This window comes from Argopecten irradians, chromosome 5 (genome assembly GCF_041381155.1).
Source record: "Argopecten irradians isolate NY chromosome 5, Ai_NY, whole genome shotgun sequence".
NCBI classification, from domain to species: Eukaryota; Metazoa; Mollusca; class Bivalvia; order Pectinida; family Pectinidae; genus Argopecten; species Argopecten irradians.
The window spans coordinates 32,185,422-32,211,897 of record NC_091138.1 but is presented as its reverse complement, the minus strand read 5'-3'; the positions used below and the strand labels follow the sequence as shown (position 1 = coordinate 32,211,897).

The 26,476-nt window shown below is 36.6% G+C and overlaps 1 protein-coding gene across 3 annotated transcripts in view; it reads right to left on the bottom strand.

Moving 5' to 3' along the window:
- The window catches only part of LOC138323554 (cGMP-dependent protein kinase 1-like), a 95,957-nt gene that overhangs the window by 19,728 nt on the left and 49,753 nt on the right, over positions 1-26,476 (bottom strand). For all 3 annotated transcript variants that reach the window (XM_069268234.1, XM_069268235.1, XM_069268236.1), the window contains exons 3-5: positions 21,794-21,907; positions 20,105-20,210; positions 5,899-5,962 (exon numbers count right to left, since the gene is read on the bottom strand). In XM_069268234.1, the coding sequence (XP_069124335.1) occupies positions 5,899-5,962; positions 20,105-20,210; positions 21,794-21,907 (284 nt within the window). The remainder of the gene's footprint in view (positions 1-5,898; positions 5,963-20,104; positions 20,211-21,793; positions 21,908-26,476) is intronic.

The following is a 26,476-nucleotide window of genomic DNA, read 5'->3' as shown; positions in this document are numbered from 1 at the left end:
CCAAAAGGTTTCCACACAACCGTTCAAGTAACATTATACAATTGTCAAATGTATGAAAAACAAGTAAATACAATGAAACGTGAAACGAAACCCATTGGCAGTTTACATCGGTTACAGTGCATATTGGTTGCCATATCTTACAATACGGGAAAGTGTTCTGGAGATGTGCTGAACGAATTTCAAAGATAGACCGATTTGCATTAGCCGAGGCAACACTTCGATGGGGTTAAAGCAACATTCGTACGTAACTTAAGCTTATGATTGCTACGTAAATGTTGTAAACACAAGTAGGTCGTGTCTAAATAATGCACGGACGCGATCGTATTAAGTGTGTCAGTATTACACGGGTTTACCTCGTAGTGTTTGATGTGACAGGAGGCGGAGACTAGCCACCTGTTACTACCTAAGCTATGTTTATCCAAATATTAACCTTTGTATGAAACATGAGTAAAATTGTATAAATATTTCATGACATACAATTACATAAATATTGAACTAGTATTGAGGCCAACATTTCGCGTATGTATACTTTCAAATATTCCGGAAATAATTTAAAATTCCGTGTCCGTTTTGTAGTACAAACCATGATATGACGTTGATTAAAGACGCTAACCTAGGAATAGCAAGTGTTAATGAAGATGGGAGGAGGGCACGTGTATTTCAGTCACTAATTATCGCGATACACATTGATACAACTGTCTTTGATTGTAGCGAGGCAAGCTATCAGGGTCAGTAGGCTAACTAGAGGCTTTATCGGGCCGACGTAAACCATGTCGGCTCGTCATCAATCAGGATTCAAACTATCGTCTGTATCTACCTAAAGTATGTGAAGTCATGCTCTTCTTAACTGTACGGCTGACTCTAATCTATTAGAGTTTATAAAACTGTCCGAAAATTCGTAGAAACCATCAAAGTACTTCGAATTAAACGTGGGTTTCGAGTTATTAAAGTTCAATTTAACGAAGTTTGACAGTGTTTTCAAAACAATATGACATGGTTTCTCTAAAGCACATTACATGAAAATCTAAAGATTCATATAGAGATCTATGATTTATACATATCCCATTCCTGTAATACACGCTTACATTAGTGTTATAAAACGAAGATGTCAGTTGTAAGGTGAAGCCACATTTCTGTCACATATGGTGGATAAATCACGTGGTACAAGAGCATGTGCTTTACATGTGAGAATCCGTGAACGTGTTTTGTTGGGACAGGTATTTCTACAAACCTACTATGATTTTATTGCTTTCATTGCATTCAATAGGTTTGTTGCATATATTGTAGCTTATAAACATAATATAATGCCAAAAGCTATGATATTCGGTGGCATTTAAGCCCTTTAATTAAATAACTTCAACATGTAGACGACAACATATTTTGCTTAGGTTTAGCGAATGTCCATGATAACTCAATTTCACATACAGAGGACGAAAATCTTCTGTTTTGGTTAAACAAATGTCCATGACAACTAAGTCAGCTCTCAAAAATATACCGAATCATGTCAAATTAATATTTTTAGACATTACTAAGATGTTGGTCCCTTGGGCGATGAAAAATGTATGCGGAATGTATAGACAGCACACGGCGTTTATCCATGGCACGCTAAACGAGTATGTCAAAATAAACTTATTTACTTATTTAACGCATCATTGTATATTTCCTCGTGCGTTCCTCGGCGTTGTCTTACGAACTGAAAAATGCTGCTGCATTCCCGACCACCATCTTATCTGGCTATATAACCTACTTTAAAACTTATTCGTGACTGTTTGGTTGTAAAAAATAACCGTGAACCTTAAAGTACACGAAATTAGTTCAATGATGCCACACAGAGTGCATTTAGCATCTGACCACTGCTTCATTTGCATGACGAAAACAGGACTATTTTTACGTTGATTTTGACTTCAACATGGCGTATAAAAACTTCATTAACGATATAATTGAATAGTTGTATTACACTGTAAGTTTTGTGTGTACATACATGACAAAAGGACTCTAAGTGACAAAAGGACTCTAAGTGACAAAAGGACTCTAAGTGACAAAAGGACTCTAAGTGACAAAAGGACTCTAAGTGACAAAAGGACTCTAAGTGACAAAAGGACTCTAAGTGACAAAAGGACTCTAAGTGACAAAAGGACTCTAAGTGACAAAAGGACTCTAAGTGACAAAAGGACTCTAAGTGACAAAAGGACTCTAAGTGACAAAAGGACTCTAAGTGACAAAAGGACTCTAAGTGACAAAAGGACTCTAAGTGACAAAAGGACTCTAAGTGACAAAAGGACTCTAAGTGACTCAAGTGTAAGTTGAGGAGGTTAAGAGAAATTGCTGCCTATTTAGACCGAAGATCAGGTAAATCAGGTAATACTATTTCAACTATTTTCGATAATTCGAACTGTTGACTTGTGACCAAAAAGCGGAGTAATATGTATTTAAGCATTTCATTAAAAGGACGTGCAATTTAGATTTTGTAAAGATAACTAAAGAAAGAAAAGAGAGTAAAAATAAAGAAAAAAAATAATTAAAAGCCATTAACGTTTATAGAGTTATATTCGCGATAACAGATATGTCCCGAGGAAAAGTAGTGCGCGGAGGAAGCCGCGGATCTGCTGAGTTATAGTGAGATTAAATCGCGATGAGGAAAGGACGGAACACGATTATATTGGGAGAGGTCATGTGGTCTATCGTCCCGTTATCTCAGTCTCTAACATCGTAATCATCTTTAGAACCAATAGTTGTGTTTATGTTCTGATCTATTGGGATCTGCCGACGGCTGACTCATCGTCCAAAGAGATAGACCAGACCGAACCGAAATCACACTGAAACACCTAAAATCCCAACACTAATCAAGGTTTAATTTTCTCGTTATTCTGAACCTAAGGTGAATTTAAGTGAAGATTGTTTAGGAAATGCCGACAAGGAAATGTGTTTTTTATGTTGAATAATAAACCCAACAGTAAGCCCAGTCACAGTCGATAAACACTTGGAGTTTAATGTAATGAGATGTTAGATGTAATACGAAACATAAACAAACGTCGTGATGGTAGGGAATTGCTTATGAAGATATAACTGACACATGACCAATCAATCACAAGCTGACGACTAGATCGGACGCTAGCAACTGAAAACAACCAATCAGAAACTAAACCAATCAGAAGCCAACAATTAAACATAACCAATCGGAAACTATCGAGTAGATAAACCAATCAGAAGCCAACAATTAAGCATAACCAATCAGAAACTATCGAGTAAATAGACCAATCAGAAGCTAACAAATAAACACAACTGACAAGGTATTTTTCACCTAACACACTAACTATCACATATTTATCAGAAGCTTACAATAAAACACAGAACGTAGCTAAAGTCAACAACTAGTAACCTAACCACATAACAAGTCAGAAATTACCAACCAGCACCCGACTTATATATAACGTTTTAACTAAAGCAAAGCCTTAAGCCAGTGAATTTAAAGTTGAAAGTCAAAAATAGCCAGAGACAGCTCAACAGAAGCACTCCAACATCAACAGACATAACTAATCCATGACTGACGTTTTCAATTTGTGTCGGAGACCCCCGAACACTTACGAGATAAACTCTTTAATTTCTCACATGCATTTCATGGTTTTCTCAGTGCTCGACGATCAACAAAAATACACAAGGATGTAAATAAAATGAATCATGCATAATAGTTGAATCATATGCTATTTTTGTATCATTCTGGTATTTTATTTTGGATTTCAAAAAATATTCATAAATGTCAACGCTAGCTACGAAATCGGGCCTGTTGGTGCGAAAAATATATACTTATCTGATAAACTTTGCACTTACTCATCTTTTTATAACCATGTCTGTGTATGTTTTGTAAAACATCGGAGTAAACAGTATACAGTTAAACTAGGTCGTAATTCTAGGGAACGTAAAAATATCATTTAAGCAGTTACAATGAACTAACAAAACAGCTTATGAATGATAAAGATATGATTGATCGAACCTGAACAGGGATCGGCCTCGTTTTTTTTCCTGAAAATAGTTGTCAATGGTGGACTATAAAACATGAAGAAGGATGTAGGAGCTATTCCTCATATGACGGCTATCAACTCCTCGGTTTTTAATATGGATTTCCATCAAAGTAAACGAAAACAAAAGATTGCGACAGCGTTAATATAACTCAATGGACAACGATATATTTCATTTTCAAATGTCAATGACGGTAATTGACAAAAAAGCCAAGTCAACGTTTTTATATGTACAAATATAAAGACAAGTACTCAGAGGTGTTAGGGCGACTTCTTAATGTTATAAATCGTTCAGGGCATTTCACGGTCCAAAATAATCATAGTTATGCTTTTAATACCTCATGACGAAAAATAAGTGAATTTATACAATAGATAGTTAATAATAACTAAGCTGTAACTGTAACGTTTAAAAGACTATCAATATCATGCTGCCTGTCTCAAAAACGAATGGTCTGCCAAAAGGCGACGAGACTGAATACGTTTGATGTTCTGAAAATTCCAATACATTTTTTTCTTGTAGGTTTTGAAATATCATCAAATCAGCTTACAAATTCTATCAATTTTGATAAGACGCATATTTTGTTTAGTATCTTTACGCTTCAAACTCCACATGCAACGATGCAATTTTATAACCCTAGAGAGAGAGTAAGGGAATTTAAACATTAAGTATAGTTATATTTTCCCATATTTACTGTCTTTGAAACATACATGTTATAAATGCAAAATGATCCCTTCATATACATGTACATATTCTAATAAACAGAAATAAAAAATAAGTGCATTGAACTCTGCTAAAAGCAAACGTCAACTAATCATAGAGACTAAACTTTTTAAGAACACTTTTATTTCTATTTTTCATATTCTAAATGTTGGTGTTAGGTGTAACTCTGGAGAACCGTTATCAAATGTGATGCAACGGCACAGCAATGAAACAATGATGATCCCATTCAGGTCACAAGGTGACTGTGTAAGAATTTCAATATCTTTCCCAAGATTCCGACATTATACAATTCCCATGCTATCAGACGCTATCGTAGGACGGTGAGGGAGATTTCTATCTCCAATTTGTTCCTCTTACTTAGGTCTGATCAGGCTAAGGAGATAAATAGCAATGTGTAAATGTGTCTGGTCAATGTTACGGCGTTCTAGAGAGGTTATTCTATGTGAAAACATATACACCCAGTATCACACATTCATTAACACCCCAGCAAAAACTTATATTACGATGCATTTATAACACCCAGTATCACACATTCATTACCACCAAAGCAAAAACTTAACAATGCATTTATAACACGTAGATGTCACAGCTTATAGTTCCACATTTAGTTTAGTTTTAACTTGATAAATGTCTAAATTGTTGTTTTGATCTACTGTGTGTTATATACGTTTTGCTATCAATTCTTTCGTATGAATGCAAGAAAGCAATAAATAAAGTTGTAAAGATGTATGAAACCACAGAACTTCCATTTTTGGATTTTTGAGAAAAAGTAACAATTGATAAAATAAAACGGTTCTAGCAAAATTTCAGAAAAAAACAACAACTGAAAAATATGTAATCGAGCAAGACTGTCGTCCTTGTGTATGTGTAAGAATTTTATTGCCATTTTTTTAGTATATAAATATAATAATTTTGACTACTAAGTCGTGTTCTTGAATACGTGTCTTAATTTGTGTTCAATTATATATTCTAGAGAGGAGCTAATCCAGTAATATCAAAAGTATATCAGATTTAAGCAACAGATATTAAAACTACACGTTGGAATCAAAATGAGTTTCTTCCCTCCCTAAGGACATATACTCACTTCTGTAAATTGAAACGGTAAATATACCTGTGATTAATTCTACATCATTAAAATGTGCAATCTGTGAAAACACTCACCTCCTCGAGAACGTCGGCGATTTTACTGAGCGACTCCTCTGGTAGGTGTTTGAATGTTGGGACGCTGAAAGGTGAAATTTTACGATGTTAGCATTTTTAATATCAAATGCACTTTTTAACTTAAAGAATGCAAAATCCATCAGAAAATCTGAAAAAAAAATCAAAAAGAAAACAAGAAAAGAAAAGACAATTGGAAACTTTTTGAATTAATGAAAAATCAATGAAAAAACCCAACAACAATTAAATGTCATAAATTTGAAGCTCATTGCGATTGTGACACTCACTTCTTGGCTACACGTTCGAATCTGCGCCTAATGAGCCTATGGTCTACCTCGGTCACTCGCATGCCAGCCGTGATGAACCATAACGTAAGACAATTAATAATATCCAACACAATTAGTACCCGCTAGTGTTAATCGCCTGTATTCTATAGCAGACTGAGGAGTCTGAAGCTCTGGGCCAGTGTATATAGCGCTGCACCACTCTCACGCCTGATAATGTCTGTCGGAGCCGTGCTAAACAGCTAGGCATCAAAGTATATTGAGATGTCTAAATTCACTGATAAAGTGTGCTCGGGTGCTGAAGGTGAGAGGCCAGCTCGGCCCGTAGGGTACAGCTTATATATATAAACATAGACGTGAAGGCAAGAAGGGTACGGCTTTTATAAACATACAGGGAGGCGGTCAAACGAGGTTCGAATTGGTGTATGGACAGATGGTAAAAGGGGTAGGGGGAGGAGAAATAGAGGGAAGGGAGGACGATATGAGGACGTGGTTTGGGATGAGGTGGACAATGGAGAGAGGTGGTAATAGTGGTTCTAATGTATAATTAAAAGCTATGGTCATAAAGGTTGTGGACTTTGAAAGACTGCGGTATGTTTGTGTTGTTTTAGAACCTCTTGTCAATGTTCATAGTGCGATATCACTGAAGCGTACTGCCAAGCACACAGAACAGCACATAATAGGTGATAACACTGTATTGACAACGGCTCACCAAGAAGAAGGAATCGAGAAATGAAGGAATCGAGAAATGAAGGAATCGAGATATGGAGGAATCGATACTCATGTTGAGATGGCAATGAACGAGGAAGAAAAGAAGGTAGATGAGGATTTTGACGACTTACAAGATGTTAAACATCATCCTTCACCCAAAGAGAGTGCCACTAAAGCAAAACTTGAAATGACTAAATAAATTGCCCAAACAATGAATGAAGGAGTAGAAAAGGAAGAACAATAATCCAAAATACGAAAATTTTGAATAAAATGAATCGTATTTAATACTGAATATCATTTGATAATCTCCTATTCTGAACTGTTGTACAAGTAGAATGTTAAACATTCCACCGATATCCTTGTTCAGTCATATGTATTTAGCATGCTGATAAGCCAAAGACCCACTATAGACTAATATACACACTATATATTAGTCTATAGTGGGTCTTTGACTTATCAGCGTGCTAAATACCTATGGTTCGGTTCAGTTTGGTATATTGGGAGTCTGCCGTATCATCGGTGTGGCTCAACGTAAAAAGACAAATAAAAGGTCTAAACTTTGATTTAACAAATATACTATGAAAGTCATTAAACATATCACTAGTAATAAACAGCTCCCATCAAACTCCTTTATGTTGAGCGTTAAACAGGAGAAAGAACAAGCGGTTTATAAAATCTGATACACAATGCATAATGAGAAATATATATCTGAACTGTAAAAGATGCAGTTATTTCGTCAAGAGGAATAGTAAGTAGGAAAGGTGATGGTGGGATTGGAGGAGGAGGAGAGGGAGAGAGGAGAAGGAGGAAGAGCAAGAGCAGGAGGAGGAGGAAGTTGTTAGTTTGTATCTGGGAATGCTAATGTCTACTTTCTTGAAGGACCTAGGTTAACCGCATGCCTTCCTATTGTCTTACTCCATATCAATTCAAATGCAGTTGGCAATTGGCAATACAGGGTATGGAAGCATTACAAATGGCCTCACAGACAACTAATGTACCTTTAAAAGCAGGTCGGCGTGTAATGATTATTTATCCTGGCAACTAGGCCTTGGCATAAGAATGTCTCTTTATACTAGCAGCAGTCTTGTCAAGAGTATCACCTTCGTCGACGGTTCATCAAGATAAATAACAACAACAATTGAGTTTCGCTTCCATTAGTCCATGATTTGATACTGTTTGGTGCTGATCGCATTGTGAATTAACAAAACAATTTTCGAAGGTTTCCCGAGCTATATCAATAGCATCATCGATGTCCTCATCGTACTTGAAAGACAACGATCGTATGACACCGAATCGTTGTCGAACGATGAAGGGGTACTCTTTTTGTGGCGTGATAATGTCACGTTCAATGTCGTCATAGCGCGTGATAACACCGAATCATTGTCGAACGATGAAGGGGTACACTTTTTGTGGCGTGATAATGTCACGTTCAATGTCGTCATAGCGCGTGATAACACTTATTGGGGCGTCATATTGTCATGACAACGAAAACCGCAAGTAAATTGTACAACTGCTTGTAAATGAGAAATTATATAATAATTAGATATTTACCCTTCTCGGAGGTCGCTTTGGTGTTTGTTGACACGTTATTGTATATTTATTGTCAGTCCTCTTAACTCGAGTGGGACCTTAGCAAAGATGTACACGTATTTATATATTTTTTCTGAAACCATATCATACTCATCCCGATAGTTTTAGGGCTCCTTTTTCTTGGAGATTACCACAAAGCGCAGTGTTTACGCATATATTATTATATTATTACCACAAGTTACTCCTGACTTTTCTGTGTATAAATAGTAGGTCGACGATAGCCTGTGCCTAAAGGTATATTACATAACACTCGCCCCGTAATGAACCCCCGCCCTCATGTAGGTACATTAGAAACCTTGACTTTTGGCAAATGAATTTGGGGGAAAAAAGAAAAGCCCATTTGTATGGTAGATTGAGAAAAGTGAAAAAAGCCAGACATATTCTGACTATAGGGACAATTAATGACCTTAGGAAATGTGTGTGAATGGCATCAGGAGTGTGCGACACATCACCGATCTGTAAATCAGTCTAGGTTTTCACAGACGAACGCGCCTACATTAAAGGGGGATAATCTGTCTACAGGTACTACTGTAAGTTGGCCTGCTGAACGATAGGGGGAAAAACTTGTAATCACATCATCACCTGTCCGGCAGGTGCACAGTTCGCGTAGTAATACATAAAAACATAGTGCATCACAGTAAAACAATAAAAAAGATGTTGATGGGTCTACGGATTTGGTGTAGTGATACCTATAAGTTGTAATGAGATCTGGATAATCTACAGGGAGTCTGCTGCCGATTGATGTCTAATTAAAACATCTGATTTTGTTGGTGTGTCTGTGCTCTGATGAAGGTCGTCGTGTGATGGGTCATGACCCAGCATATCTTTTGTGGACCATAATCCTCTTCACGTTAACCTAAATACAATTAATATGATTACGAAAACCTAGAAACCGAGGATATGACCAGATGACCGATATAAACGGCCAACGATACAAGGCCAGTCTGGCTTAGCAATAACAAGCATACCTCATACCGGAACATGTCTGTGTGTGAGATCCGTTGACGTCTGAACAAGATAGACCGGACGTTGCTATGACATTTTCGGACGGAACATCACACCATAACAACAAAGGGACGTACACGGCATCGTTTAGTGTCAGACAGCGATTTTGATCATAGTCATACAAACACATATCCTGCATACTGCCAAAATTATAACCCATGTCAAATCTTGGTGCACGAACCGGTACATTGGGGATAATTAAAGCTTTCTTGTAGTTCAAACAGCTCAAACCATTGTCAACTAAGAGATAGCATGTATGTGTGACATTTACAAAATGTCACATTGACGTTTGAATAATTATTGGAACATTTTGTCGGATCTCTAACATTTCATACATAATGTCCCTGAGATGATTGATAAAAGACGTTGTGGAAAGTAAAGAAAAAAAACACATCTTATGTCTTTAAGTATGATACTACAGTCAGGTTTCGTTTATCTTTCAATAAAGTTTCAGATGTATCCTTCTAATACAGTAATTTCTTGATCAATGCATCTTTGAAGCCAGAGTACAAATGAGCATGGTAGCCTGAGTCAAGTCCACGACAATACGTCACAAGTAGAAAAGCGTTGTAGTTTTGTTCTTCTGTACGGCGCTGGAGAGAACGGCTTTATTGTTCATGTCAGAATGTGAGAAATGGTCGAGTTGTTTTGGTGTTCAGTAAAGCACTGTAGAAAATGGTTGTCTAAGTTTGCTATTTCAGCATGGAGAAGAGAATGGTTTTGTTATATTACAGTTGTATATTGTAGCTCTTTTCCTGTTCAATATGGTACATGAGAAAAGTTTTGCTTTTAAGTGCGAAGTTGATGTTGACAGTTTTGCTGTTCAGTGAACGCCACTTCTGAGATGAGAATGGTTTTGTTTTCTTCATTAGTACAGCAAGGAAAAAGGTTGCGTTGCCTTTCTGTTTAGAACGGCACATGTTTTTTGTTGTTGTTGTTTTTATTACTTTTTCGTTCAGTAAGAAACTGGGAATAATGTGGCGCTTGAGAATGGTTAGTTCAATTTGGCGCTTGGATTTCATTTTTCTTATGTTGTTCAGTGCGGCGTTGGAGAATGTTTTACTGCTGTTTATGTCAGATCGGCATCGACAAATGCTTTTATGATGCTTTTATTTCTATGTACTAGTTAGCAGTTATTAATCGACTATCTGTTTATATTTGTTTAATCATACCGACAACCAGCAATGTTCTGATACATTTGCATTTACGTAATCACGTAGATAATGATAAACATCGCTTACCACATCAAACGTTCACAGCAACAACTCGAACAGCGCATGTGCTAAAGCACGCCCTAATTGCTTATTGGTTATTCTAATTTTAGCTATCAATGCAACATATTTTATTACGAAGATTGTATGCAATTATCAAAACATGTCTTAGTTAAATTAATACAAAAATGTATTTACTTTTTTTGTGATCTAGATCGATTAAGTATTTATTCAATATTACATAATCGTATTTCTATAATTTCAAACATAACCAACATTTTTTTGCATACCAAAATAACCGTACAAAAATGTACAACATTTATTTGTAAAAAAATTATGTTTCTATTGTTTGTCAATTAAAAATATTAAATCAGTATTAACAGTTGTATGGATGTTAGCCATCTGCACCTGTATCAAAACTTCAGTTATCCTTGTATGCGGTCAAAATTTGATATTTCAGGATTAACGGTATCAGTTGACATCCCCAAACAAATCCCAAAAAGACGTGACCCATTTAATCAAGGCAATGCAAGTGAATTTGCATACATGTACTTGGAACAATGTCTTGACAATGGCAAGAAAAAAACCGTAATTTTTTTAATTGAATACGAACAAGTTTGTTTAAATCAAGAATTTGCTTGCTAGTTGGAAACGATTTTTTTCAAGCAATATTTTGTGTATGACGTCATCAAAACATGTTATTGGAAATCACTGTTTACAGCCTTGTTTATCGCATAAAAGAGTTCTGTTCCGGTATATTAGGATCAAAGTTACCATAGATTCTTTTAATGATAACAGCTGCATGCAGTCCAGTCGTATAATATTACTAGACACGAGTTATCGCGGTGCAACAAAAGAACCAAATGAAACCGAATTCGCTTCCAATCACGAATTGAGTAAATGCATCTCCTCCAAATAGATACAAGCAAGCTCGGTGTTAGGCAATTATCAGGCCTTACATAAACACAGAGAAAAGGAAACTTTGATGAGAAGATTGTAAGTTATCTAATCTCTCAATGCATTTACAGATCACGTGGTTCCATGTAACCTAGGGAGCACGCGCTATTACCGTGGTTCAAGGTTATCGTCTGAAGTTTGAAACCTTACGAACTGTATCGATCAGATATGGCAAGAGACATGGAAGACCTCACACCTGGCGGTGGAGCATGCGCGGAAGTTTGATTAATTGGAACTGACCACGTGTTTTGACCATGTTGTCGCGGCATGTGGTAGGTACCGTCCAATCTCACAAGTCGGCGTATCTAAATACATCAATTAAGATTTTTATCTTTATTTTCCAAACAGATGGATGCGCAACAAAGATGGCCGATAACGGCATCGAGTGTTTGCCGAAACACATGCATCTTGTCTCGAGTTTTTTTCCTCCATTTCCGCCGTTTTGATGTTAAAGCTTAATTGCATGCGCTGAATGTGGTTTACCTTACTCGTTTGAAGTGGGGGGTTTTTTCTGAGGAAAAAAAACCATATTTTTCAAACCTTTTTTTGTGTGTCTAAGATAAAAAATTGCAAAAAAATACAGCGATGCATTTTAGCAATCAAGTTAAAAAAGTCAAATGTAAAACTATTTCGAAATTTACGTCCGAGAAAGTCGTTTAGATATTGGTATAGTTTATGCTTGAGTTGAAGCCTTGTCCTTGAAATGATGTATATTTACCAGATCTTCTCCAATAGCACACAACTTCCGGTTCACAGGTCTCCAATTATATGTTTATAAAGATATACGTGGCCGGAAAGGTCAGTTCCATAGTTGGCCCTTATCCAGAGGTCAAGACTAATTTAGTGATCGGGCTAATCACCGGGACGGGTGATAGCATCAACGTTTAAAAGCATGTCTAGTTAGTGGCTAATGTATTGGTGCAGGTGCTACCGTTTACTCCCCGGTTATATATCCTTATTTTTCAAAGAGGAAAACAAGACTGACCTTTGCGGTTACGAGAGGGTCATTAATATCCATGTAAACGTCATCACGCGTGATAACCTGCTAATTTTGCTAGCTCGGAGGGGGGCAACGACTTGTGTGGGGATTATATATCATACAAACAGAAAACGGCGACATTTCATTCGGAGGCCAAAAACAAAATGTGTTTTTTATTAAAGATCCCTTGCTGATAATGCAGCAATCGGTTGGTCAGCTACATTGTATATAACATGTCCCTTGTATGCTACGGTCGAAATAAGTATTTTTATTCTAATGATAAGCTGTTGCATGTCCGCCATGCTGTTTCAGCACTATTAGATCCATTTAGAAGAACCAGTCGGCATGACTTATAGCAAACGGTGTTAATGCTTAAGCGTCGATAATACTGTCTGTCCTATGCGCAAATCCACCGGTTAAAACGCCTTTAAATTAAAATATTAATAATCTTTCTTATAAACGTTGTTTCTTCTTTGATGTTAAAATGAAAGCTTTGCAGTCCTTCTAAGAGTCTGCACTCTAGACAGACAAATGTCACTGCAAGAACGTCAATAACAATTTAAAAAGCAAGCATAGAAGCAATAATCGTCGTTCCATTAAGTGTACAGAAAACATGTGGAGTAGTTAGATATTGCAATACGAATGTATTTCATGCTGAATGTATCACGAGGCGTCCATTTAGCTTGTCCTTCAAGTCTAGGACAGCCCTTGATTTGGTATCAAAAGGATGCACAAGTGTGCAATCGGTTAGAACAACTGGCAGTCGTTACGAATGCAGCAGTAGTACATTAGCATTGTATGCTTTCATGTGTAACATCATCGCGTACTTCGTTATCCGTGATTTGTGACATCATTACGACGAACAAGTGCGTCTTTATGTTCTTGTTCGGCTATGTTCTTGCTCGGCGTCATAAAGCAAGTGCGCCTGCAATCACGTCAACAACGCATGGCGCCCAGGCAAGATGGGTCAAGTGCATCCGAAGGTCATTCCAAGGTGATTAAGTTTTTCCTCAAGCGTCCATATACAACATATTCCGCAAACGATGATCTAAAGATATGATTTGTCATTTATTAATATTATTAATTTTGTGAGGAAATCAGAAAAATGAATCGTGTGGAAATATTTCGTTAAAAACCAAAAACGTTTTGAGATCGTTATTCTTTAAATTTTTCAAGTTGCGGTGTAGTCGGTATTTTTAACGAGGATAATATTTTCATGTTTTCGCGGAAACTTGATTTGATCGCGAAAATTTGATCGGCTAAATTATAATAAACGGATAAGTAATCTTTTAGACAGATATCGATTTTAATTATCATTATTGTAATACATGTATTTTCTTTGGATGTCGAATCGCGAATTTGTAACTCGCAAAGAAGAAACCGACTAATACGGTAATAAACGGATAAAGTAATCTTTTAGACAGATATCGATTTTAATTATCATTATTGTAATACATGTATTTTCTTTGGATGTCGAATCGCGAATTTGTAACTCGCAAAGAAGAAACCGACTATACGGTTCTACTGCCGATACTGTCTGATGATTTTGCGCTAGGAAGCGGCATGACTCACACCCTCGGCGCAACCAATTAATACATTAAGATTACCAAGGTTACTTTACGGGGATAAAAGACTGCATATAATATTTATTAATATCCGTCTGGCGGGATAGAATTTGGGGAAATTAATCGCATAAATGTTCTTCTTTATGTTCATTGCTGGGTCAATGCTTGGGTTAGATTGTAAATATTAGTATGGATATTCAGAGAAAGTTTGGTTTACATGTCGAATGTTTTTGTAAATGAGTTCCTATAAAAGTAACATATCGTAAAGAGTGGTAATTTCGACGCACCTGTTCTCCATACACGCTACAGACGGGGGAATAACGCTAAACAACGTGTCGATGTTTACATTAATTGAAATGGGAAAATGAAAAATGATCAGTTACCGGGGTGTTTTTCATTAGCTCAGTAATTACGGGGATCCTTTCAAGTTCTACGACCATGCAAGCCCGGTATTCATGCGCTCTCGGGTCTACAGTTGAAGATAAACTGCGACTGGAAAAGTAAAACGAATTCTTCAATCAACATGTAAAGAGCACCACCTGTTCTAACAGAAAGACAATTCAGCCAACATTTACTCACTGCATACCGTCGCGAACCGAAGACCGATTACGTACTCAGGAACCCTTTGTATGCAAATTCTTATCCAACGGAAATAAGCTAATCCCGAATGTAACCACAGAAAGACACCGCAGCTGTCGTCCTCACTGTGCCACAATGCATGGACTAGTACTGTTCACAACAGAAAATCACAAAATCTGGGCCGCGATGACTGAGTGGATTAAGATGCGCCGACATATTACCACTGCTCGGTAGATTTTATTAGGGAACTTCGGCTTTTCCCCACCAACAAACCTGGCATGTTCTTAAAAGACCATTGCTACCAATAGGACGTTCAACTAACAACCCTTTGCTTCAATTACTCAACTGGTGGCCAGAGGTTCGATTCCCGTATGAGACGAGAAATTCCTCAGAGCAGTGTAATCCCATGGGCAGGGCCTATTCTGTAGGACATTTGAGTCGATATAGCACCCCTTCCAAATTGAACATGGCCGTATTTTTTCCCAATATATGGCTAAATATATTAATCCAAATCAATGATTCATATTTCTAAGAGTGATAAATAATGGAATTGCAATATGCTTACTCCTTCCTACTGCACTATTGATGTAATCCTGACTCACTAGCCGCAATATACCCCTACCTCTAGGCTAGAGAGTACTTCTCTTAAGCTCGATTTGTTGAGTATTTGTGCTAAAGAAGAGAAACAAACCTCGCATGTCCTCCAATAAAAGTAATTAACACTTTAAAATCGTTTAATACTTGTTTTCGTTCTTGTGAATGTTTTCATTTATCTTCGAAATGACTAAGTTTTAACGTTTTGCGCATTATTTGAATTTAACGTTCCTCTGATGACAACTCTTGTCCTTGTCCGATATCGAGGTATCGACAATATCCCGAGCTGTTTGAGGTATTGGCAACTGTTAGAGGGTGGGTTGATAAACACTCCGCCAGACAGATATAGGCCAGTGGAGTAGATTAGACCGCTTATCATAGAGAGCAACAGGCACTGTTAACAAAATATATATTTTGATAATTTTAACATAATACTGCAGTGTTGATTAGGCGGTGCCGAAGGTTACTACGCAACACTCCAAACGCTTTAAATATCCGTCACGTGATCATGTTTACAATTTAATCTGCATCAAAAATAGCTTCACCATAAAAAAACCATGTTTGAGATTAAAGTGTTTGGGTTTTTGATTGGCATCACGGTGGTATATTGGTATCCGATTACCACCGGCTGTTAAATCATATATGTAATTTTTATAGGGATATTTATGAAACTACACCCGAGATATGTGTGTTTGGTATTACTTTCATCTAGTTTTCATATTCAGGCAATTTCAAAGCAGGCTCAGTGCTGATTAGCAGTAATAGAACCCCTGGCCTCACCCTGCCTGAAGCTTGGCTGCGGTAAGTCGCATTAATGCTTTCCAGTATTCACAGGATGCGTCAGTCGTTTTTTCCCCTTATTTTACATAAAGGAATCCAAAATCATATTTTCTTAAAATTCTTTCAAAATTTGCAACTCGAGGTTTTTCTTCAAATTTGCAACGAAAAATATTTCAATTTTCAAGCAAAGTTTTGATATGATTTTGATATGACTTTTTAAAACATAAAACCGACAAAGCCAATAGTACAGAAGAATATACACGTGTGACAATACGATGCGTAGTATAATATCTCGTTTCAATAAATAGGAAAATTTTAGCATATCAGAAAGCTAACTAATTTGGAAACTACCGACTAATGGTCTATTTGGCCAATACTTCTCTCTTATCTTATTATCATATAAGATAATATAATATAATATACAATTATCGACCTATTTTCAGGTGGATACGGTGAGTTATCAACCCGAGTAAGTGATATATCCCGAGGCCGAAATGGCGTTGTCTACCGATGGAGCAATGTGCAGAAAATGTATTTGATCTGAAGTGCACGTGGTATAAAGGTCATCCGAACATGACCCATTTCGGGATTCAACGCAGTGATAATAAGAATCTGTATTTTAATTAGATTGGTTTGGTGGCTGCAATGGGGATACGTACGCTCTAGAGAGTAAAGACACGCAAAAATACAGTCGCATAGTCCACTCTAATTGCAGCTACATGTATGCACTAATTTGGTGATCAAGTGATATGACTAGATACAAAGTATATAAATTGGTGGTGGACTTCTGGTAGTAAAAAACACACTGCATACATGTATATATGCAGATTGTGTAAATCTCGCGGGAATCTAGTTCATGATCACGTGATATCTCACTGACATCTCGGATACAAGGGATGAAGCATCTGTTTTTAGAAAATCCATTTTACTGTACGATCTTATCAACGTTTTTTCTTTTCTTTAATCGCCAAGATGTGCAATGACGGGCTGATGGACCACGTGACGGCGGACTTATGGATCATGTGATGTCGAAGTGATGGATCACGTGATGGTGGACTTATGGATCATGTGATGTCGAAGTGATGGATCACGTGATGGTGGACTTATGGATCATGTGATGTCGAAGTGATGGATCACGTGATGGTGGACTTATGGATCATGTGATGACAGACTGATGGACCATGCAATATCAAAGAAATGGATCATACGTAATGGCGAACCGATGGTCCACGTGATAATGGACTGATTGATCACGTGATGGCGGTTTGATTGATCACGTAATGTAAGAACATCGTTATTAAATCACCATAGCCTTCAGATTCCATGTACAACGTTATCGACATCTTTCAAACCTTTTAAGATACTTATTTTTTGTACATCAGTTTACGCCAAGTCTTATCAAACGATATCGGGATTAGGTTATAAACAGACTCCAAACCGACTGTTATCACTTTATTGCTTCAGTACATGGGGAGAACATGCTTCGTCACCTCATTGGTGTATTGGTGTACCAGAGAATTAACTTTCTCTAGTGCATACACCTGTACGCTTGTTTTCACCTGACCTGTACGAGTGGAGAATGAAGGTAATACCATATAGCCATCAGCCCTCACCGTGAACCACCATTATCACACAGAAGATATGATATGTACCGAAGGCCTGTGATTGCTGTTCCAAATACATGTTTCCTGCATGTCAAAGAAGCTACTACAAGAGGTCTGCGCGATTACCATACGACCTAATTTGCATCGGGAGGGTTCCACAGAAATAGATTATCATATTACCGTGGTAAAATATGACCGGGTTAACCAAAGGAATGGCATCAGTCATCGTTGTGTACGTTTATAACGTCCAAAGAAAACAAAATTTCTAATTCAAAGTCTTTACTAACAATAAAAACAACTTCCAGTTTTTGTTTGTTTTTGTTTATTTGTTTGTTTATTTGTTTGTTGGCTGGCTGATGATGTTTGACGCCCTATTACCAGCTAAGGCTATCTAAGAATGGTCTTTCTAGATCTTGTATAAAAGGGTCTTGTATGCGGCGTTTTCTTGTGTGTTTTGGGATACTGCGGTAGGTTCGCATTTTGTTTTCTTGTATTAGAACCGTTTGCTCATTTTAAAGTGTTATCGAAGAAATTCAATAGTTCATTCAATGCACCTGCGTTATACTTAAGGGTTTTCCCAAGATCGTGATTAGTGCGTCCAAACAATGACATCAGATTTTTTAAAAGTATTCAGAATCAAGTTTTAACTGAATCCCATCGACGGAACATGAGGAGATGTTCGACATATTTGTTTTCATGAAAATTGTGATCACGTAGTCATATTGTTGGAACGACTGGTTTGCCAGTATAATTTGACCGTGTAGAGTGTACTTGTTCGGTGTCTTTCACGGCATGCTTCAGTGAGATAGCACTATGAAATGGGTAACAGTTCCTTTATTACAGTGAAACACAACATGGATATACAACAGCCTCCCAAAAATACAGACATTGACACACCGCAACACGGTGCTGTCCTTAAATGATCCTGCCTGTTAATAAATGGCCATATCTATTTTTGGAGTCCGAATAATAGCCATCCTTTATAGGCTGACGTTAATTTACATAATTCCAATGTTTCAGGTCAAAGGCCCAGCGGAACGAAAACTCGTTTTTCATCTATATTTTGGACATAGGTCAACACTTGATCATTCATTCCAAAAAAGTTGCAGTTGGCCCTTCCGTTGAGAAAGAAATTTGAAATGAGAAAAGCTTAAAGACACCAAATGGCGTACAGAGGACGATGCACAGCATTAGGTATTGATATCTTAAGTTTTAATGAACCATGGAATATATCGTTTCCTCATATTAAAGATGCCCCACCGCTGACGAATGGTATTAAAAAAACAGGAGCAGACGGATTAGTATTTTTCTTCGGTAACAAAAATTACCTACTTTACACCATAACCATCATTGAAAAAAAGTTGAGCTTCTTATTTTACTTCAAGATAAATTTATCAAAAATAATTAATTAATAATTAATTGCGTCACGTCATGACACTATGTCATATATGGAACGAAGTACTGATTGCGCATGTACCAAATGCAAAGTAAATTATTTCATATGTATTTTTGCGTTAATTAGATAAATGACAAATGATGGCTATCGTTTATGCTCTGTCGGGATGGGCATCTAAAAAGCTGGGCCGTTTTCTAAAGAGCTTACATGTGAAGGGAGACTACTCCAATTTTAATAATGTGACAGTATTAATCTCTGCGAACATTTCTTGTTTATATCGTAACACGTTCATATAAAAAGTGCAAACACACTAATAAAAAGATAATTATATCAATATAATAAATACAGATCATTATACATTTTTCCCTTTAAAATTAGATCTATACTGTATAATTTTAGAGAGCACTAAACCAAACATACAACTGCTGTACTGTTGATGTTTTTAGACAACTCAAAAAGACGGACACTTCACTCAGGGTAAGAAATTAAGACGATGATCAAGGAGGTATTAAACAACACTCAAAGATCCATTTTATATCAAGAATGCAAATACCGTTGACATTATTATATCGTACATTGGAAGGAAATAGGCCAAATGAAGAGAAGTATCATACAACATTTTTTCTATTGTCGGCTTTTTATTGTGCTCGGAATTTGTAAACACAGCGATATGCAATTAAGATAGAAAATTTTGATAACTTTACTGTGATGATCCACAAAAGATTCGATTATAAAATATGGATTTAATAATATACATTTGTACGTCACCGTCATCAAATATGTCAAGGTAAGTTCTAAGGGGAGTAACTCTAACAAAAACTCGGTTCAACCCACTGCTGGCATGCTGAATACTGATACAAAAAATAATGTCACGATTTATCTTTTAAATCATAAATAACATATTTAGTCAACATAATATTAATAACAATAAATACAGAAAAGACAAACTCTTACCTTCTAAGGAATTCCTTGTTTTCTGTATGTCTCATGAGTCCAGTCCTCATCATAATGCTTTGAAAACATGGTCTGTCTATGGCCCATAACTTACAGGCGGTGATTGCTTCAAAACATATAAAAAAGTTATCATAACAGAAAAATTGTAATATCAACTAAATCAAAAGCGTTCTCTTCATTTCTAGTTAAACACAAAAACCAACGTTTTGGTTTAAAGAAATTCTTTTGTCACTAAACGACAAAAGGGAAGTAACCTCTCCTTTCCTATTATATAACACTAATCAGTCATACAGGTACCAAACGACACGGATAAAACAATAATATTGACATTTGAATCCTGTTCTGCTGTTCGTGCATGTACACGTGCATGCTTATAAAATCATGACAAGCATTTTAAATATTTTGAAAATCAGCTAGTTCAGGTTTTACTTTTTTTCAAGGCGATTTACTACGTGAACCCATTTTTCATCAACATTGTATTAATTAAATGAAAAAGTAAGCTGAACAGTTTGTTTTGTTTCCTTGTCAGGGTCATACAGTAAAGGAATTTCCTTAAGGTAAGGAACTTTGATGAAACACATGGCCAATATGATCCCCATGTTTGCATCGATGTTACTCTTTTAGTTTATAGAACAATTATCCTAGCAAAAGATTCAGTAACTTTAAACTTTCAGTAGTGATTTTTTGAAATATAAAAAATGTAGTAAAAGGAAAATGCATGAAATATTCTTAAAATCAAATATTCTTAAAGATGCTCCACCGCAGACAAATGGGTATTTTCTCTATCAAAAACAGGAGCAGACGATTTAGTATTTTTCTTCAGTTACAAAAGTGACTTAACTTACCACCATTACCACCATTGAAAAGTTTGAGCTTCTACTTTTACTTGATAAATATATTTGAAATAATTAATTGCATACCGAAAAAATCCCATGACACTTTGTCCTATATAGTATAAAGTACTGATTGCGCATGCACCAAGAGTAACATAAATTGTTTTATATTTTTTTTGGTGATAATTAGGTATATATATAAATTAGGTATATATATACACGATTAAACACCAATTATTGTTAAAATGGTGAGTATATGCTCTGTCGGCTGTGGAGCATCTTTAATGATCAAACAATTTTACTTACTCTGAGCCTAGTTTAGTTGTACAGTTACAAAACCAACCTTTGACATTAGATGGGCGGGTATCATGAACTTTGACCCTAGATAAACAGGTACAAACTAACCTTTGACACTAGCTGTACGGATATAATAACCTTTGACCCTTGATATAAGGGTACGTAAACTCTTTACTCTAGATGTAAACCTTACCAACCTTTGACACTAGCTGTTCGGGTACAATGACCCTTGACCCCACACATACTAACCTTTGACACTAGCTGTTCGGGTACAATGACCCTTGACCCCACACATACTAACCTTTGACAATACTGTTCGGGTACAATGACCCTTGACCCCAGACATACTAATCTTTGACACTAGCTGTTCGGGTACAATGACCCTTGACCCACACATACTAACCTTTGACACTAGCTGTTCGGGTACAATGACCCTTGACCCCACACATACTAACCTTTGACACTAGCTGTTCGGGTACAATGACCCTTGACCCCACACATACTAACCTTTGACACTAGCTGTTCGGGTACAATGACCCTTGACCCCACACATACTAACCTTTGACACTTGCTGTTCGGGTACAGTTGTATAAGATGGCTAATTCTCCGAACACCTTTCCCGGTCCCATGGTGCAGAGTTTCGTTGAGTCTTTTGTTACCTCTACCTTCCCCTCTGAAAACCAAAAGGTGAATGATATACAAAGATCTACTTTGATATTATTATTATAGCAATTATGGTTTAATAACAAATAAGAAGTTCCCTCTATTTGTTTTAATGATCTGTTCAAGGAAACGACGGCAACAGGATGTCCTTTGGAGGAGGAACTCTTGTCCCATTTACGATCTCGATTGTCTTGTAAAAGGAGAGTTGACAATGAGAGCACATGTACACCTGTCATTGCCGACACCACATCGTTACCACAATGTCCGGGTTTACGGCTTTGTTTACCTATCACACTCGATCACGTGACACACAAGACTCCTTTACAGTATATACAGTGGTTGACGACATTTTGCATCCTCCCCCGTCTTATCCTATCAAGATTAAAGATGCAATTTATGTAAAAGAAGCGGTGTGGGTATTTTCTGTCTCGTAGATCTACTGACATTTGATATGAGGGACTATGTAAACGATAAATAGCAGAAGTGGTTACATACATGTATTTAAACTATACGTCCGTAGTGTCGTATTTTGGCGTGATATTTGTGACGGCACAATCACCGAAAGGGGCTAATCGAGGGTAAGTTGTACTTCACTCACGTCTTTTTGGTACCTCGAAACTCCCGTAATGGATACATACATTTGTATGTAATTGTTCTCAGATGAACTGCTGTTAACTAATTTGTTTTCAACAACAAACAGTTTATGCTTTGCTAGCCTAAGTGTGATTTGTTATTACATACATGTATGTAGTTATATTATCAAGCACATTAACCAACCATTAAGCCACCTGACCAGATTAACTACTTGTACATCGAATATATGATTTTCATCATTCTGATTTATAAAGAATTACTTCCCTTTGTTTTACTCCGTCAGTATTGCCAGAATGAAACGGAGGGAAGTAACTCTGATAGACCAAATTGGATCATGCTTTAGTTCTCTGAAATGATACATCATGGTGTCGTTATTCAAAATAGATTCCACTGTTCAATTAATTCAGGAGCCATTCAGAAAAAAAAATTTCGAATTGTTTACGCTAAAGGCATAAACAAAATCAAATCTAAATGTTACATAGCATAAGCGATTTTTAAAAACCTATAGCTTCAAATACCGCTGTCAATAATTATATACGTGTGCTCTCTGTGCTTCTTAGCTGGCATCGCTTTGAAATATTATCCATTTTTTTGACATGTGTCTTAATTTGCTTTACTTGTAGCTGCTTTGTAATGTAATTTGTTTGTTTACTTTGCATTGTCGCAATACAGCATTGCTAATTACATACGTACTTAAAAGGGTTATTTTTTGTTGTTTTAAATAGGCAGTGATAATAAAAACATATTATAATTGATTCCGAGAGGTTTGTCGAAGGGATCTAGTGCAAACGACATCAATCGGATTACTTCGTCATTTTTGTCGAAACTAAACAAAGTGGGCGAGATGTTCCGATTGTAACCTACTTCACAGCAGCAAATGGTCGCATTAAATTTAGTTACTAATAGACGGCTTTACCGTAATGGTACGCTTAAACAACGGAAATTAACTAATTAACCAAAACTAATTACATCAAACTGTGTTTTAACACTGAGGATTGTTTATAAATAACTCGCTACCATTTTGTAATTAATGAAAATGTGTAACATATGTGTTCTCCGTGTGTTCCGCCTCTTGTAACACACGATGGGCGTGACAGACATGTTTTGTTGAAATCGTAAGTTACAAAAAAGAAAAGGCAACATCGTACATGAGTATACATATTCGCTTATTTGTATACATTTCGCATGAATGCACCGTGTATGCCTTCATTTCGATCAGTTATACACGTCTTTATTCGTTCCATTCCGTCAGACGGAATGAAACGAAGGAAAATAACTTTGAGTGGTAGATTAGAATGTATGTCTTTCGTGCCATTTTTACATTTACTTCTTCTGTCATCAATCTTATTTGTCCTTTCACAAAGTCAATATTCTACCTTGTTTTTTTTTAATTCACATTACATACAGATTTTATTCTAATTATGATATATTCAATAATATTGGTTCGTGATGACCGCCATCTTAATGACGTCATGACAGGAAGTTTATTTTTCCTGTTGCAATTTACTTGTTGATTTCAATAAAATAGAGTACCATTTTGTCATTATTGTCAATAAGAAACATATTGAAAATCTGAGCTTATAAATTTGGATAGATCTTTATTGGCTTCAGTATATGTACATGAGCATACAGTATACTGATTACTGACGTACGGCGTATGAATTTCAAAAACGCATTTGGCGAAACGCCGACCATTTTCTTGTTAGACAGAGAGATAAATGTTGACAGTTATAAACAAAATGAACGAAAACATATCTTTTCAATAGTTAAGATTTAAACTGCATATACATATCGCCGAAGTCGAGATTCTAGCCCAAAATCACGTAGGTAGATTTTGGTTAAATCGGAAGTACATTCCTCATTTCCCGCAATTACCGTAACTACATGTTTCCCCTGATAGTGCTGACTGATGGCTTGTATTGGAACCAAAATAAACACGTGATACCTGCTGCCAACCTGTCGGTCTGATCCAGATAAACATTCATTTATTCTTCCATACAGGAAACATTTCCTTTCGCCATTTCCGAAACAAGCAACGGTCTTGTTTGAGAAAATAACGACGGCAATAATACACAGGATTATAAATTTGGTCTAATCAACATAGAAATCGATTTAGGAGGGCAGAAAAGTTGGAAGATGTTGCGAAGGAGGGGATGAGGTTACCTGCACCTATCATAATACTTTCTTATTCTTAGATAATTGTTCCATTTGACTAAACCAACATGCCTGCTTCTAAGACGACCGGATGTTTACACTAGACACAAGTAACGCCATCAACACGGAGAAGCTTGCTCGTCCATCAGTAATAGAGCCCAGTGTTCTATAAAGGACGCAATTGTGCGTTAACTGTACTTAAAATTAAATTGTATAGAAATGTTCAGTTCTGTGTATTCATGCAATAAAGCACAGGAAACGTCTGGGGTTGCATAGTCGTAATTAGACCTGGGAATGATTAGAAAACTTTTCAATTTCCCAGTATCTAGATAACCATGGAAGGAATGAATGATTTCAGTGTTTTAAAATTTAACGCATGATATCAAAACTTAATGTGGTTTCAAAACTACATACAGAATACCACAGGGGACTGTCGCAATAGACGAGGGCGGGATTAGTGTTTTTTATAATGGTAATACGGGATATTTGAGATGCGTAAACGACGAAGGTAAAGTATGGTTCACAGTCGATATGACTCACCTTCCGGCGATTGTTACGTCACAAAATTCACGTCAAAATATGCCGTCGCAATCACCGGAACCCAGGATAAATCGACAGCAAATCTTACTTTATATTCTTCGTTTTGATATCTCGAAACTCTCGTATTACCGTTATAGATAATACTTCTCGTATTCGAATACGACATCAGAACACACGTCCCTCTCCTATGTCCCTATGAAAGTCCCATTCTGGTAAATTGTGACCGGTCCCTGTGCTAAATCCGTTATCACAGTAAAATACAACGACGAGTAGTATAAGACACAGGGATATGAAAATCAGTTACAGATTAAATCAATATAGACCAACCTGACTTTCAATTGACATTTTTAGACGACTTAGGGATCAAGATAAAAATCGGTTACATTCATATTCTACATGTAGTAGTCTAAATATGGTCAAATTGACACAATAGACACTCTGGTTGTTCCATATTGATATAAACTGTAACTAATTCTCAGGTCCCTGTGGTATTAGCCAGGTTGACTGTGGTACCGATTTGAATCCATTACGATACGCTGTCACGGAAGTCGATACTTGCAACGAACTGGCACATCCAGAATCAGATAATTGGATACTAATCATGGCCGAGGGGTGGGGGTTGGGGTGAGGATACATGTCATGCCCTAACATTGGACCAGTCAGCGGAAGGATACGGAACTACTTTCCGTAAGTTAGACAGATGTTTGCCGGAAGACTTCCGGAATTTTATAGATATCAAAAGTTTACGAGATTCAGATTCTAATGTTAATATACTTAAGGAATGTGTGAAGACGCGTTATTCCAGAAATAATATTACAAACATGTTGAAGTTACGAATCTAACAATTTTGAAAGGCATGTTAAAATATTGATATGCTCTATTTTACATGTGAATGGTGTATATCACACCAATTCTATTAAACTTCATTTCTGGCACAGAAACAAAGGATCTTCTATTTATCAAGTAAATGAAATTCGTAAAACGATACTTCAAGACTAATTTGTATTCTCATTCAAAAGCAAAATTTAGGCCTCACCAATAAGGATAAACGATTTTATGTTCAAGAATCAGTCTGAAGGGGCAAACATTGGGGTACTAGAACTAACATTTGCGGTTCCAAAAGCAACAAGCAAGTTACAACCCATGGTCCTCCATCATATTAGTCCTTGGTCCGATTTCTGGAAACAAGCTTAAGTCAAAAATGGACTTAAGTCATTTTGTTTTCATCTAAGTTATAAGATTAAAAAATTCAGTTTTGAGTTTTTAATTTTTTAAGTCTGCACTTTTGTTT